This window comes from Pterocles gutturalis, unplaced genomic scaffold (genome assembly GCF_000699245.1).
Source record: "Pterocles gutturalis isolate BGI_N339 unplaced genomic scaffold, ASM69924v1 scaffold11146, whole genome shotgun sequence".
Taxonomy (NCBI): Eukaryota; Metazoa; Chordata; class Aves; order Pterocliformes; family Pteroclidae; genus Pterocles; species Pterocles gutturalis.
The window spans coordinates 1-14,293 of record NW_010097853.1 but is presented as its reverse complement, the minus strand read 5'-3'; the positions used below and the strand labels follow the sequence as shown (position 1 = coordinate 14,293).

Genomic DNA, 14,293 nt, shown 5'->3' with positions numbered 1-14,293 from the left:
AGGGAAAAGTTTTGGAGGCAAGAACTACAAAATGGGTATTGAAAAAATGAAGGAAGCATTTTTGGGTCTTTAAAAAATTCAAAAACTCTATTAATACTGGGAGGTAACTTTAATAACTCAGCAGTACTTCACTGTTTGATGTCATTAGCTGAAAGCACTGAAGATGGTTTAATTGAAGTACTTGTCTGGGGAATGAAGCATCTTGTCTTTTGGGCTATATAAACGAAAGGTGAAACTTTGAGCACTTTGGAAGGGTCAAAACTAATGATTTTAATGTACTACTCCACTAAACATTTTTAGATACACACCTTGGGGAAAATTCTTAGATCTGATAACTTTTGTTGAAATTTTTTATTTGGTTATGGAAACCTTTCAGTAAGGACTTCTGAATTTCCAAGCAATCTCTATCCATGTATGTTGTTAACTGACTTCTACAGGCTACAAGAAAAAGCTGCTGACACTATTGAAGCACTCCAGAAAGCTGGAATTAAAGTTTGGGTTCTAACGGGGGACAAAATGGAGACTGCTGCAGCTACTTGCTATGCTTGCAAACTCTTCCGGAGAAATACACAAATACTTGAGCTAACCACAAAGAAAATTGAGGAACAGAGTTTACATGATGTGCTTTTTGACCTAAGCAAAACCGTCCTAAGACACAATGGCAGCTTAACCAGGGATACTTTCTCAGGGTAAGGAAAAAGTTGAATTTTCAAGCCAGGAATGGGCTTCTTTGCATTTCATAAACAATTAAATGATTAATTGATTACCTTAAGAGCAGCAACATGCTAGATTTCATTTTCTGTTGTTAAAATGTGAATTATCGTATGGCAATTAAGTTTCTTCCACACAGGTTTAAATTTTCACAGTTGTGGTTCTTTCTCATTTCTGGCAGTGCTTTAACTGCTAAAAGAAAAATCACAACTGACATTGTAATTATGTATTTGTCAACTGCAAAAATATTTATTTTTGGGAAAAAGATTGCAAACCATAATACTGTTTCTAACTTTAAAAAGGGAAGCAGATATGTTATATTCCTGTAATCAGTAAGTGATGTGACTTTCTTGAGAAGACCAAGGCCACAGAGAACAACAATGTATGGCCCTCTTTCTATGGAAGATTATGCTATATTTATAGACAGGTGACAGGCAACAGCATAGTACCAAATATTCTGGTGTGCATGAAAATGCTTAAAGTGCCCTCAATTTAAAAAAAGCCCTAAATTTGAAGACAACGCCCAGCTGAGTGGTGCAGTTGCTAGAACAGAGGGAAGGGATGCCGTCCAGAGGGACCTGGACAGGCTGGAGAAGTAGGCCCATAAAAACCTAATGAAGTTCAACAAGGCCAAGTGCAAGGTGTTGCACTTGGACTGGGGCAGTTGCAGGTACTTGTATAGACTGGGAGAAGAACTGCTTGAGAGCAGCCCTGCGTAGAAGGACTTGGGGGTCCTGGTGGATGAGAAGCTGGATATGAGCCAGCAGTGTGTCCTTGCAGCCCACAAAGCCAACTGTGTTTTGGGCTGCATTAAAAAAGAGGTGGCCAGCAGGGAGAGGGAGGTCCTCTTCTCTGCTCATGTGGGACCCCATCTGGAGTACTGTGTCCAGGCCTGGGGCCCCCAGCACAGGAAGGATGTGGAGCTCTTGGAATGACTCCAGAGGAGGGCCACTAAGATGATCAGAGGGCAGGAGCACCTCTCCTATGAAGAAAAGGCTTGTTTAGCTTGGAGAAGAGAAGGCTCCAGGGAGACCTCACTGCAGCCTTCCAGTACTTGAAGGGAGCCTATGAACAGGAGAGGGAGTGACTATTTACAGGGGTTGATAGTGACATAACGAGGGGGAATGGTTTTAAACTGAGAGAGGGGAGATTTAGGTTGGATATTAGGAGGAAGTTTTTCCCTCAGAGGGTGGTGAGGCACTGGAACAGGTTGCCCAGAGAAGCTGTGGATGCCCCATCCCTGGAGGCATTCAAGGCCAGGCTGGATGGGGCCCTGGGCAGGCTGCTCTAGTGGTTGGCAACCCCGCCCCCCGCAGGGGTGGTGAAACTAGACGATCTTTAAGGTCCTTTTCAACCCAGGCCATTCTGTGATTCTATTATATTCTGTGACATTCTATATTCTATGATATTTTTAATAACCATAGAAGGATAGTTATCATGTATACAGAAGTGAAACATAACATGGAATAAGATAGAAAATGGCTTTAAAAGGCAAAAAAAAAAAAAGGTATAGTGTAAATTATGCCTTATACAGGTAGTAAATTAGGCTACTTATCTGAAGCTTCGTAGCTGGTACACATTACTTGCTCTTTTTTTCCTCTGTAAAAACCTAAGAATTGGATTCTAAAACATTTTTATCATCTTAACATGTTAAGAAATGCAGTTATTGGTTTTATGGACATAATGGTGCACATTTGATTTGTTTTTCTATTTTATATGGAGCCAGCTAGCAAGTACATTTTATATGCATTTGAAATAAATTTGTGGTAAAGGAGCAATAAGCTAACAAGCATTTGTGACAGTATTTTAGCAGAGAGTTTCTATAACACTTAGCCTTAGAGATCGAAACTCTGGGTCAGAGCATTTTTCTTCGCTCTCCTTACACTTTAAACCCCACTGGTTTAATCAAGAACATTTGTGTATGCAATTAAAACATATTTCTCGGTCATCTGTACCACATTTAGCTTAAGTCCCACAGATCTTACAAGGTATGTTTAAACATGTTTGCTTAACTTTTTGTGCCATGATGATTTTGTATACATTAAGATTAATCAGAATATTTTGTCTTTGGCTTCAGAGTTGGAGAATGCTATGATAGTGATACAGGGAGTCTGCCTAGGTGTTCAAATTTAGGCTGAAAATCTTTCACTATAATGCGTCAAACATTCAGTACATTGCCTGAACTTCATAATAATACATTTTTGGCTGTTATCACTGTATACTAATGTGGTTGGCCTGTTTGTGCCAATGGTAACAAAGTGCTGAAAATATCTGTGCACTGTTATTACATATAGCTTACAGTACTTTATATTATTTGTCAAAAATAGCTTGTGTTCTGGTAGTGAAGATGGAGATGCTTAAAATAGATTAACATTAATAAATATGGTGTTTTCCTCACCAACATTGGTCCTGGTGAAACCATGTTTGTTGAAAACCCACGCACAGTAGTATAACCTTGGAGAACTGAAACTGGAGCACAAATAAAACTTAATGTATGTGTTTATACAACACTCACTGCTGAGCTGGAGCCTGAGGCTGCTGTGTAATGCAGGCAACTGCAAGGATGCTCTGAACTAATTAGTCTGGGTGCTATAGAAAGCTGCTCTTGTAGTGCGGGCCATCTTCCCCCATTGTTCAGCATGTGTTATTGTGGTAAACTGTGCTTCATGCGACCACAATTACACTTCTAGCAATGCACAAATTACTACAAGTATACCAGTAATAGATTAATATATATAATACTATATTGTAATATTATAGATAACAAGTATAGTTATGGTATTTTAATATTATAATTACACATATACCTGTATTGGACTCACACTAAATGTAAAGTATACATACTGTAAATGTATCTCTCCTTATCTCTCCAGAGCAACAAGTGTCCTGTAGGAATTTCCTTCAAAGCATGGTTTACTTCCTTAAATGTAGACCCTTGGAAAAAAAAAGGTGGTTTTCCTCGTCAAAGTTGATGTCAGTGTACCAATGGCCTTTCTCCAGATTATGAAATGTGCCACAAAATTAACTTTATTCCCACAGCTCAGTTTACCTCACTGCAGTTCCTGGAGCCCTTTCAAACCAAAACTGAAAGGTCATTAATTATACACTCATGCTCACTGGTGAAGTCATTGAGCTATCAGATTTCTGTCTTTGAACTGGTGAAGGACTGAATATTTTAAACACAATCTAGAATTTTAAAATGTCATAAATAGCATTCCTATACAAGGAATTTTGTTTAAAGTATATTAATTTTGCAGTATTCCATACTCATTATTTTTTCATTCATTAATTTTCACAAAAGAACTCTTGTCAAATTAAAATATGTATGAGAATTTTACAGTGACTTTAGTTTATATTTTATCTCTGAACAGACTTTCAACTGATATGCAAGATTATGGTTTAATTATTGATGGAGCAGCATTATCATTAATAATGAAACCAAGACAAGATGGGAGCTCTGGTAACTACAGAGAGCTCTTTCTTGAAATTTGCAGGAACTGCAGTGCAGTGTTGTGCTGTCGAATGGCACCTCTGCAAAAAGCACAGGTTTGTATTTCATTTCATAATTGTTAGCTGCATGCTTATGTAAATATTGAAAGTTAATATTCTGTACTTAAAATGTTACTATTCACTTTCGCATCTTCTAAAGCAAAAAAAAAAGGGGGGGGGGGGGGGAAAAATGTCTACTGGCAAGCAATTTAGATAATGGTGTGCTAAAATGGCACCAGGCTGTGCACCTGAATTTGATTTATGTACATATTGTGCAAATTTTATGGTTGGTACATGCTGATAACATTTAATGAGCTGAACTAATTTCTTCCTTTTTAACTTCAGAAGCTTTGAATAGCCTACTATCTGTTGATACTAGAAGAACATACATTATTACTGTAGAGTGATATTTTTGGATAGTTCATGTGTCAACAGTGTTTAGATATATACAGAGTCCCATTCTTTTTTCTTATATAGTAGGAACACATTTCAGGATAGTTAAGAAAGTAGAATCAGTCTTTAGGTTCAGGATTTCTTTGAAACTGTATGAAAACCTTTAATTTATTAACACAACTTACACAGTATTAAGCAATTTAAACAACATCTTCCATTCTTCTGCTCTTCCTTCTTCCTGACCATCTCAAATAGTTTGGAAGGATTTGAAAAATGTTATGTTTGGAGCAAATACTTTTAATGCTAAGAAACTACTGTGATCTTTGTGTAGTAGTTATACTGGGTAATATTGCTTTTGTCCCCCTTCACAGAATTTCTTATATAACTCTGGTCATTTTTAATTAATTGTATGCTCATGCAAAATAAGCAAACCATTACAGAGAATTTTAACACAATTTTTTTCCAGATTGTAAAATTGATTAAGTTATCAAAGGAGCATCCTATCACATTAGCAATTGGTGATGGAGCAAATGATGTCAGTATGATTCTAGAAGCACATGTTGGTATAGGTAAGTGTGCTTTTTAGAATATTAATTCAAATGGAATGACAGAAAATATCTTTTACTGAAAAATAGGCGGTTTCAAAGAATCAGGCTGTGCATTTTATAGAAAACATTAAGTGAATTTAGCCCAGGAATTTTAGGAGGTACAGTGGTGGTCTCTTATTAGATCAATGTCATAGCATCTTTATATATTTTTTCAAATAATTGTGTCTTTGAAATAGTTCTTCAGTTATTTAACATCTTCATCACTTTTTTTAAAGGAATCATTGGCAAAGAAGGTCGTCAAGCAGCAAGAAACAGTGACTATGCAATACCTAAATTTAAACATTTGAAAAAAATGTTGCTTGTTCATGGGCATTTTTATTATGTTAGGATATCTGAACTTGTGCAATACTTCTTTTATAAGGTAGGAGAATACTTATTCTAATTACATAAATCTCAAAAACTTACACGGTAATATCTAACTATGTACAGTTTGTGCAGTCAATGGTACATAAAAGCAGTAATTTCATAAAGAGATTTTGTTGAGTGCCAGATGCAAAGCTGAAATAGGATTGTTGTTCTTATCCAGACCATGAAGTGAAATAGCTTTTATATAGATATATTCTGTAATCTATGGTTTGTTTAAAAGCAAAATTTGCCTTGTCTTTTTTTTTTCTCTCTTACAAACTCCAACACTGACTGTTCTACTTATTTTCAGTACCTTCTGGATTCTTTCTAAAGGGACCTTTTAAATCAAGATGGAAATAGCATTTGAGAACTTAGCGTAACTTAATTTACATCAGTTTCTAAATTCATTGGGATAGTGTAGGTGGAGAAAGTTTATAATGTGTATCCCTGTGTTTGGACAGGTTTTTTTTATGTCTAAATGGTGGGATCTGATCAAAGTTCTTTCAGTAAGCAGTGACAGATTATAGAAAGGAGCCTTCAGAAGATGGGTCAAGGTCTTAGTGTTTGACTGTATGTGTAGTTGGGAGAGGATGAAGTTTGTGGTCACAGCTAGAAACATCTTAAAAATATTTTGCTGGGAACCATGCTAACCAGAGTATCTGTGCTTGCTTATCACACTTGGTGTCCTAGTGTGGATTGTTCCTTATTTGCCTTGCCTTAACTGAACTGTGCTCCTGGATCACAAAATTAATTGCCCTTGAATTTTGAAACTGTAGCCTTGTAAGTTTGCTTTTGAAACATTTTAAGTACTTTTCTTAACAGTACTTCTTTAAGAGGAGAATGTTGGTGTTTAATATATGCAGCTCTTTTTACTTTTCCTGCAGTGTGCTTACCATTACTAATGTTATGAAACTATGATATACATAGCTATAGAATTGTACAGCATAGAAATTAGTGATTATATTTCACTTGACGACCGTGTTACTTTGTCTTTCAGAATGTCTGCTTCATTTTTCCTCAGTTTTTGTATCAGTTCTTCTGTGGGTTTTCACAACAGGTTGGTTGTTCTTTTTCCCTCAATGCGACATTTATTCTTTGCCGTTTAAAAAAAAAAATGTATCCTTTAACACTGTGCCTGTTCAGCTTGAGAAAATTTCTAGGTTAGTTTACAAATGGTAAAAAAGTAAAGCATCACTTTTGGTTCATATGGTTTTCAGTGGCAAGTGCAGTTAAGTTACAGAAATTAATTTTATGAACTATCGTGAAAGCAATGTTATTTTCCAAGTCAAAGAATACAGGAACCCAAAATTTGCAAAGGGCAGTGCAAAGGGAAATGTCTGTGGGAAATGTGGAATCTCTTAGGTTTGTGCTTATTGAACATGGACAGATGCAATCCTGAAAGACAAGTAATTGAACTAGTTGTTCATTTTTAGAATTCAGAGTGAAAATGGAAGAATAAATTAGTCTTCTCTGACATGTACAGGTATGAATTCCAAACTTCAGACAAACAGCAGTATTTTTTTTTGTCTGTTTTGATTCTAATATCATGTGACAGCTGAAAACTTTGTAGGTTTTTATCAAGCATTATTAAGATTTAGATATGAAAGCATCTGTTGATGAAAACTTAATTTCCTGTTCTTTTAAGTGTTAAATATAATTCTGAACCTAACAGGGGGGTTTGACAGCAATTTTTACAGCATAAATGATCACCAAATAGGTTTGGAGGAAATAACTGTTTTTATGGGATGATGTGGTAAATTTGAGGGTTAGTTACAATGATGATACATACATGGAAACAGTTGAGCGGGAAGAAGAATTGAAGACATGTTAGGGTATTTCTTTGTACAGCTCATTGCAGTCACCCACAGCTGAACAACCTCTGGAGTACTCCCCCTTCTTCCCTGCATGTCTCTGTGTTAGATAGACATGGAGGAGATAAAAGGGGGAGTGGATGTGCCAGAGGGGAATTTCTACCTCTACAGGAATTGGCTGTTGTTCAGTTTGGGTAGTTTGGAGTTGGTCTTGCAATTGAAATGATAGGAGAGCAGATATGTGGATCAGACTATTAAATCAATCTTTTAGTTGAGCCTTTGTCCTCCAGATGAATGGGGTACAAGTGCAGAGTTGTGTCTTATATCAGCTAGCAGTTGTTCAGGGATATTTGCCTCTATTATGGGAAGTAGGTTTGTTTTTTTTTCTAAGGAAGCTGATTCATTCATTTTAAATCATGTGTCATACAGTGGATCATGTTTTAAAATTAAAACTAGCTAATTTAATTATTTTCCATCTGCAGACTTTATACGATACTGCGTATCTAACACTGTACAATATCAGCTTCACTTCCCTTCCTATCCTCTTGTTCGGTCTAATGGAACAACACGTCAGTGCAGACACACTGAAGAGAGAGCCTTCCTTATACAGGTAAAATTAATACATTTATGCCCCGAAGTTTGACTGTTTAGTTGTGGAATCTGCCTCTGTTACAACCAAAGTCCTCAGGACTTCTGTACAAGGATGGAGTAGAACATGAGATACACTGCAACAGAAGTGCTGAAGACCAAATGCACAATCTATAAACTACAATAGATACACGTGTATTTTTACATGTATATTTACATGTATATTTACATGCTGCAATACACATCGTTCATTTGCTACGTTAGTGAGCAAGGGCAAAATAGAAATTACTGTTCTACAAATCAAAATATGATTTATTTTAGTGTTCTCTATTTCCTCTAACTGTGGGGAACAGAAGTATTTTAAAAAGAGATATATATTTCTTCAGTTTTGATTCTTGTAGCTGCAAGCCCAGTGCATTTTAGAGAGTGGTACCAGTAGATTCTGGAAAGAGGTGATATTAGATGGACAAAGATTAATCAATGCAGTGATAATGTTTTTACCTGTGAAGAGGTATACAAGATATTACTGTTGAAACACAACCCTCCCTGTTTTTATTTTCTCTTTGATATTTTAAATGTTTTTGGTTTAGAAATGGTCATTTAGAACACCTTTTTGTTTTTTGAAAACTAACAGAGGTAATTTGGTCAAACATATTTGGTTTTTCTTATCTAGCAGAATGTAATGCTAAGCTGTTTCTGGCAATAGTGCCGTCATTCTATTCCATATGAGGCTACTGTTAGCCACAAATGGTTTTGCACTAAATATTGCTAATCTGCAGGGAAAAATTACTTCATATCATCAACAGACAGTTTAAAAGTGCATATAGTGAAAGCATTGGTTGGTCATAAATGTTTCTGTAATTCAAGATTTTTATTTAATTGTGTTCTGATTTATTGTGATGGGTTTTACAGTAAATGACAAGTTGATACATACTCTTTTTGTATGCAAGAACTAAAGTTGTAATATTTAAATTTTTCTGTAGTAAGAAAATGCACGCTAGTGAACAGTTCTATTGTTGACCGATCCCTGTATTCTTTGTGGGAAAACATTCAGAAAAATCCAGTTTGACCTGAAACTTCAATTCAAATGCAAATTCCTTGTTCTGCATGTTCCACATAAAATTGTTATTTTGTTTTGTTACAATAGTCTGTGTGAAGGTACCCCGTGGGAAATAAAGCAAAGTCTCCAGAGACCTCTAGTGTTTCCATTTAAAATATACAGTGGATCAGATGCACAGCGAATACTGGAAAAAAGATACCTTCTGTAAAAAGATTGAAAGTAAATAGGTGCAGCACAGGAGAATGTACCATACAGTTTAAATAAGCAGAACTACAGGCAGCAGTTAGAAGGGTTTAGTGACAAATTTTAAAAAGTAAAGAGGAGATGTTCAGGAAGGATTTGGATGTGAAGTGGTAGACAGTTGTTGTGCAGAAATGTGGTGGTTTTGCACGTAATCTCTTAATTGTTTTTCCTTCAAAACAAACCATATGAGTGGCTTCATTTGTCTAATCTTTTTGAACATGCTGATAGTGAATACATGTATCTTGTTTTACACAGAGATGTTGCCAAGAATGCTTTGCTGCGCTGGCGTGCGTTTATTTATTGGACATTCCTAGGAGTGTTTGATGCTGTGGTATTTTTCTTTGGTGCCTATTTCTTGTTTGACAACACAATAGTGACCAGCAATGGACAGGTTAGTGTTGGATTTGATCAGGCAATCAAAGGTAATTTTTTTAATGTCAAGTGTGCTATGAACATAGTTTTAATTGTTTTCTTCAAGATTTCCAGCAGAGGTGGTAACTTTTTTATGAGTTATGGTGAGTTAGATGGGTTATCTGTTTAGCAAAATTTGAACTATGCAATAGGAATTCTGTGTGTTGGTAAACAGAGTCATAGGACTAGCTACAACTTAGGAGAAATATGTGTTGTAAATCCCAAATATTCCTTCAGAATTTACATAATAACTTTTCTGTTTCATGCTTAACATGCATCTGATGAATATCTGATTAACATATCAAAAGACTCTTGGTAGAGTAGTTATGAATTATCATAAAAGAGCTTAAATATAACAGCTTTTAATATTTTAAGTGGGTTTTTTTACGTATGGCAGCTTAAAATATCTCTACTGGCTTTGCAGTCACATGAATGCAAATTTTAAGAACTTTTGCATTTTATTTGCTTTACCCATTGATATTTTGGTCTATTTTATTTGTGTGCTTTTTTTTTTTTCTTTTTGCTACTTGCTTCTCTTCCTATCCTCAGCTAATGACAACCAGCACTCACATGGTAAGACTGTTGTGGATTTGTCATGATATCCATTTCATCATTCACTGTTCTTTAATTAAACTGTTAAAGAGCAGTTGGATATTTCCTATAATTATTTCAAAATATCACTTAAACATCTAGATAATGTTCTTTATTGCTACTTCATAAGTACTTAAAATATAAAGAACATATATAGAGTATAAGGTATATTAAGGTATTTGAGGTGTGGTAAAGAGCCATGAACTTCAAAAAATAAGTAGGCTTTTTGCTTCCGTGCATTTTGTTATTTTGCTCTCGGCTTTTCTGTAACCTACATTTTGTTGCTAGCTCTCTGTGCTGTAGAAAATTTATTACAGTTTATGCCATAAAGTGCTTGAATGGCTTTATAAAAGACCCTCAAAGTGAGAGAAAATAAACCAGGCACAATTTTGTTGCCAATATGGAACATACACGTTTGCTAGAAATGCAATATTCAAATATCATTAAATACCATCTTTGTGACATGTCAGGGAAATGAACTTCTTGTTTGTGAGAGAACATTTGTAGGGCTTTTCTGAGGACAGAATGAATTTTCATTAGACATTACTGTACACTGCAGCACTTCTTTTCCTGGTACCATTATGATCTCAGATAGATGTTAAAAATTCTGCATCAGCTTATGTTTATAGTCCTGAAAATTGGACTTCTCATACCTGTACACATTTTTTAAATGGCTCGTATTGCAAATATTCTGACTGGGTTCCTTTTTGAAATGTTAGTCTACTTCTGTTGCACATAGTAAATCAAATTCTTCTTGATAAAGCTCTAAAGCCAGACTGCCTAATTCCCCAATTTTGAATGTGTATGTCTACAACTGGATACCTATGTTAATATTTTATTATAAAATGTATTGTTTGATGAGACATTCTGACTCTTGACTATTAGACTTGGTTAGAAAATTCATGTTCATTCAGCAGTATTACTAATTGTTATTAATTTGTGGTATGGCTTTGTGTATGGTGTTCCACTTTGGATGTGACATGGTTGGTGCTGTAAAAACACATAGTCAGAGACTAGCTACATAAGGAAGGTAAGAAGAAAAGAACGCTCTGTAGAAGTGATTGCAGATTGTAAATGTCATCTTTGTTTGCCCATATAATTAAATGTATTTCCTGTGTGATTTTTTATTTTGATATTTGATAAGGAGTGGATTAAATAAAATTGTTAAGCTGGGTTCAGAGATAGATAGGAGAAACTAAGTTCAAAGGAATAATGGAATGGGAAATGCAAAACAGCAGGAAGGAAGAGTGGTGAGTAGAATGATAAATTGGAACATGGAGAATACAACAAATATAGTGACAAAAGGAGGAGTAGAAGTCTTGGATAGACTGGGAACAGAGCACAGAAAAATATATGTTAATAAACTCAATGTTAACAAACAGACTTACAAAAGAATGATTCTCGGCCTGAAGACATGAGTAGTACATTGAGATAGTCAGCGCTGAAAATAGGAGTCTTTGTAACTCACACCATCCCATATTGCTCTGCTTGTGTTTCTCTGTGCCAAATTAACAGCCTTATGGAGTCTGGTGTCCCTGTGCTATGACCTCGTTTTCAGTGCCAAAAAGATAGGTGGGTGAAGGGTTTGGTTGCAGCCCGATGCTTTTTATCTAGCCTGACAAAGACAGGGGAAGGTTGTTTCAACTTCTTTATTTAATCTAGTAGCTTTTATTGGAAATATGAATGCATCTGTTTGGTATACAGAAACTTGGACTCACACTAGGTTCTCCGAGAGATTCCAGATATGACATGAGAGTATTGTAAAATATAACTGCAAGAAGTCACTAACAGCATGACTTGAAGTTCCTGAACCAGATTCCTGTCCAGTTCTAACTGCCCTGGTTTTTTTTTAGGGCACGCAAAATATTGTAGCAATGGCATGACCCTGTAAAATTCTTATATTACACGTCAAAGTAGAAGATCAAAATGATGAAGGTTTTCTGCACTTCATCTTGTGTTCTCGGTCACACATTGAGTGATTTTAAAATCTAGAAATGGTTACTCAGAATAATGAATCTTTCAGCCAGTCATTTGTTTATTTTTAAAATTATTTTCCATTCCCAGTTGATCAGATTATCTCAGCCTAATTTCCTACAGATTTCTGTCTTGTGGCTGGCTGTGGTCTCCATTCAGAGTTTCTCGGATGGCAGCATATTTGTGTGATCACTTGCCCATGTGAATCCCCTGTCATCTAATATTGGGCGAGCTCATGCAGAGTAGTGTAGGAACCCTGGAGGTGATCCAGTTCAGCTCTTTGCTTTATGCAGGGCTAATTAAAATTAAGTTGCTCAAGGCTTTGTCTAGTCTTTTTCAAGTTTTGAGTATCCCTGAGGATGGAGATTCCATACATTTCTCCTAATACTTAAACAGAATTTTTCTTGTTGCTGGAAAGAGATCTGTTGCAGTTCTTCATCTTTTGTAATTGTTCTTGAAATGTTTGCGGACAGGTAATGGGATGTTTCGTAACCTCCTCTCCACCAGAATAAATAAGTCCTTCAGCCTTTCTTCCCAGGAGAGCTATAGACTGATCTATTCATTCATTCATTATGTCATCCATTCTCTATTTTTCATCTGGCAATGTGCTCATGATGCTCTCTGTGTCATGATCCAGGTCACCAACAGAGATATTCAACAATATCAGCCCCAGTATCAGTCTCCCTGACATAGTTCACTGATCACCAGCAGCCACCCAACCATCAAGTCACTGATCACTACACTTGTGAGTCCAGTGGTTCAGCCAGTTTTCAGCTCAAGTAGTAGTCTGTTTATGCAGCCTTGGCTTCCTTATCTTCCAAATGAGAAAGCTGTCTGAGTCCTGAATCAAATGCCTTGCTGAATTCAAAATAGACTGTATCCACTCTTCTCCCTAACAACTCCTTAACCTCTTGCTCCTACACTGTTGGCTGCTCCTTTTCTTCCCAAGCTTTGCTGTTAAATGCAAGGAGCAGACTTCACTCATGAAGACTAATATCTAAAGTATTGAAGACTGAGGCATTTTCTTTAACACCTTTCACTACATTGTCTTACCACTCCATCGGTGGACTTCTATTTTCCCTTTAAAACCAAGGTGTTGCGGATGCTGCGTTAATATCCTGCCGACTACACCAATTTGTCATGGATGAAATATCTTACCATTTAGCAACAATTTAAGATTTATTAATGGTGTGGGGTAAATCAAAGGCTAAGTTTTAGTAACAGTCAGTAACCAGCTTAATGATTAATCAGGTGATCCAGTAGAATATGGTATGATTAAAATAGCGACTTAATTACAGATTTGAGAATGACAAGTTTCACACTAATGTATTACAAGCTATCCTGAATATATATGTATAAACACAAAACACGCAAGCAGACAAACAAACACTGCGGAAATACTTGGATCCAGTGAAAATACATAAGTAGGGAAACTAGCCCATAGTTAAAAGTTCTCTCTTCTTTCTCTGTATAGATAGATAGAGGAGATTAATCTATAGTTAAAAAGTTCCCTATACCTTCTCGAGTTTTGAGTAAATACTCAAATCAGCATTCCTCAGTGGGCGATAACTGAACCTTGAGAAGTCAGACTTTGCCCTGTACTTTCTTTACCTGAGAGGTCAGGAGACATGCTGCACACAGCCTGCTGTGACCTAGGAGAGCTCAAAGGGTCTCACTTAGGGTCGTTATTATTAGGGTCTGAGATAACTGACTTTTTTTAATGTACTTTTCCCATTCAGCCCACCTCAGTGGATGTAATGTTCTGCTGTATTATGCTAATTACCAAAGTGTATCATCCCCCTTTGGACTTTGACCCAGGTACAGATATACTGGGTTGTCAGGAGGTGATTAACTGTTACCATTGTTTAAAGTGAGAGCCAGGTACATTGAGGGAGTGCCTCGATGCTGGGGTTCACCACCATAATGGATAGCAGGAGGCGGGTACGCCAAGGAGGTGCCTTGATGCTTGAGTTCACCACTTTCACTATTCATTCCTGACTCACCGTAGGTTGGTATACGACCCAGGAGGGAAAGAATTGCACTACCTTGAGGGGGCGAGGATGTGGGGG

The 14,293-nt window shown here is 36.4% G+C and overlaps 1 protein-coding gene across 1 annotated transcript in view; it reads left to right on the top strand.

The window, feature by feature from the left end:
• Positions 1-10,232, top strand: part of LOC104471441 (probable phospholipid-transporting ATPase IH) — a gene marked incomplete at both ends in the record, with an annotated part of 19,268 nt that extends 9,036 nt beyond the window's left edge. The window contains 8 exons of the mRNA XM_010086788.1: positions 438-689; positions 4,083-4,257; positions 5,060-5,162; positions 5,417-5,562; positions 6,544-6,603; positions 7,840-7,967; positions 9,504-9,639; positions 10,209-10,232. Of these exons, the coding sequence (XP_010085090.1) occupies positions 438-689; positions 4,083-4,257; positions 5,060-5,162; positions 5,417-5,562; positions 6,544-6,603; positions 7,840-7,967; positions 9,504-9,639; positions 10,209-10,232 (1,024 nt within the window). The remainder of the gene's footprint in view (positions 1-437; positions 690-4,082; positions 4,258-5,059; positions 5,163-5,416; positions 5,563-6,543; positions 6,604-7,839; positions 7,968-9,503; positions 9,640-10,208) is intronic.
• Between the last annotated feature and the right edge of the window lie 4,061 nt (positions 10,233-14,293).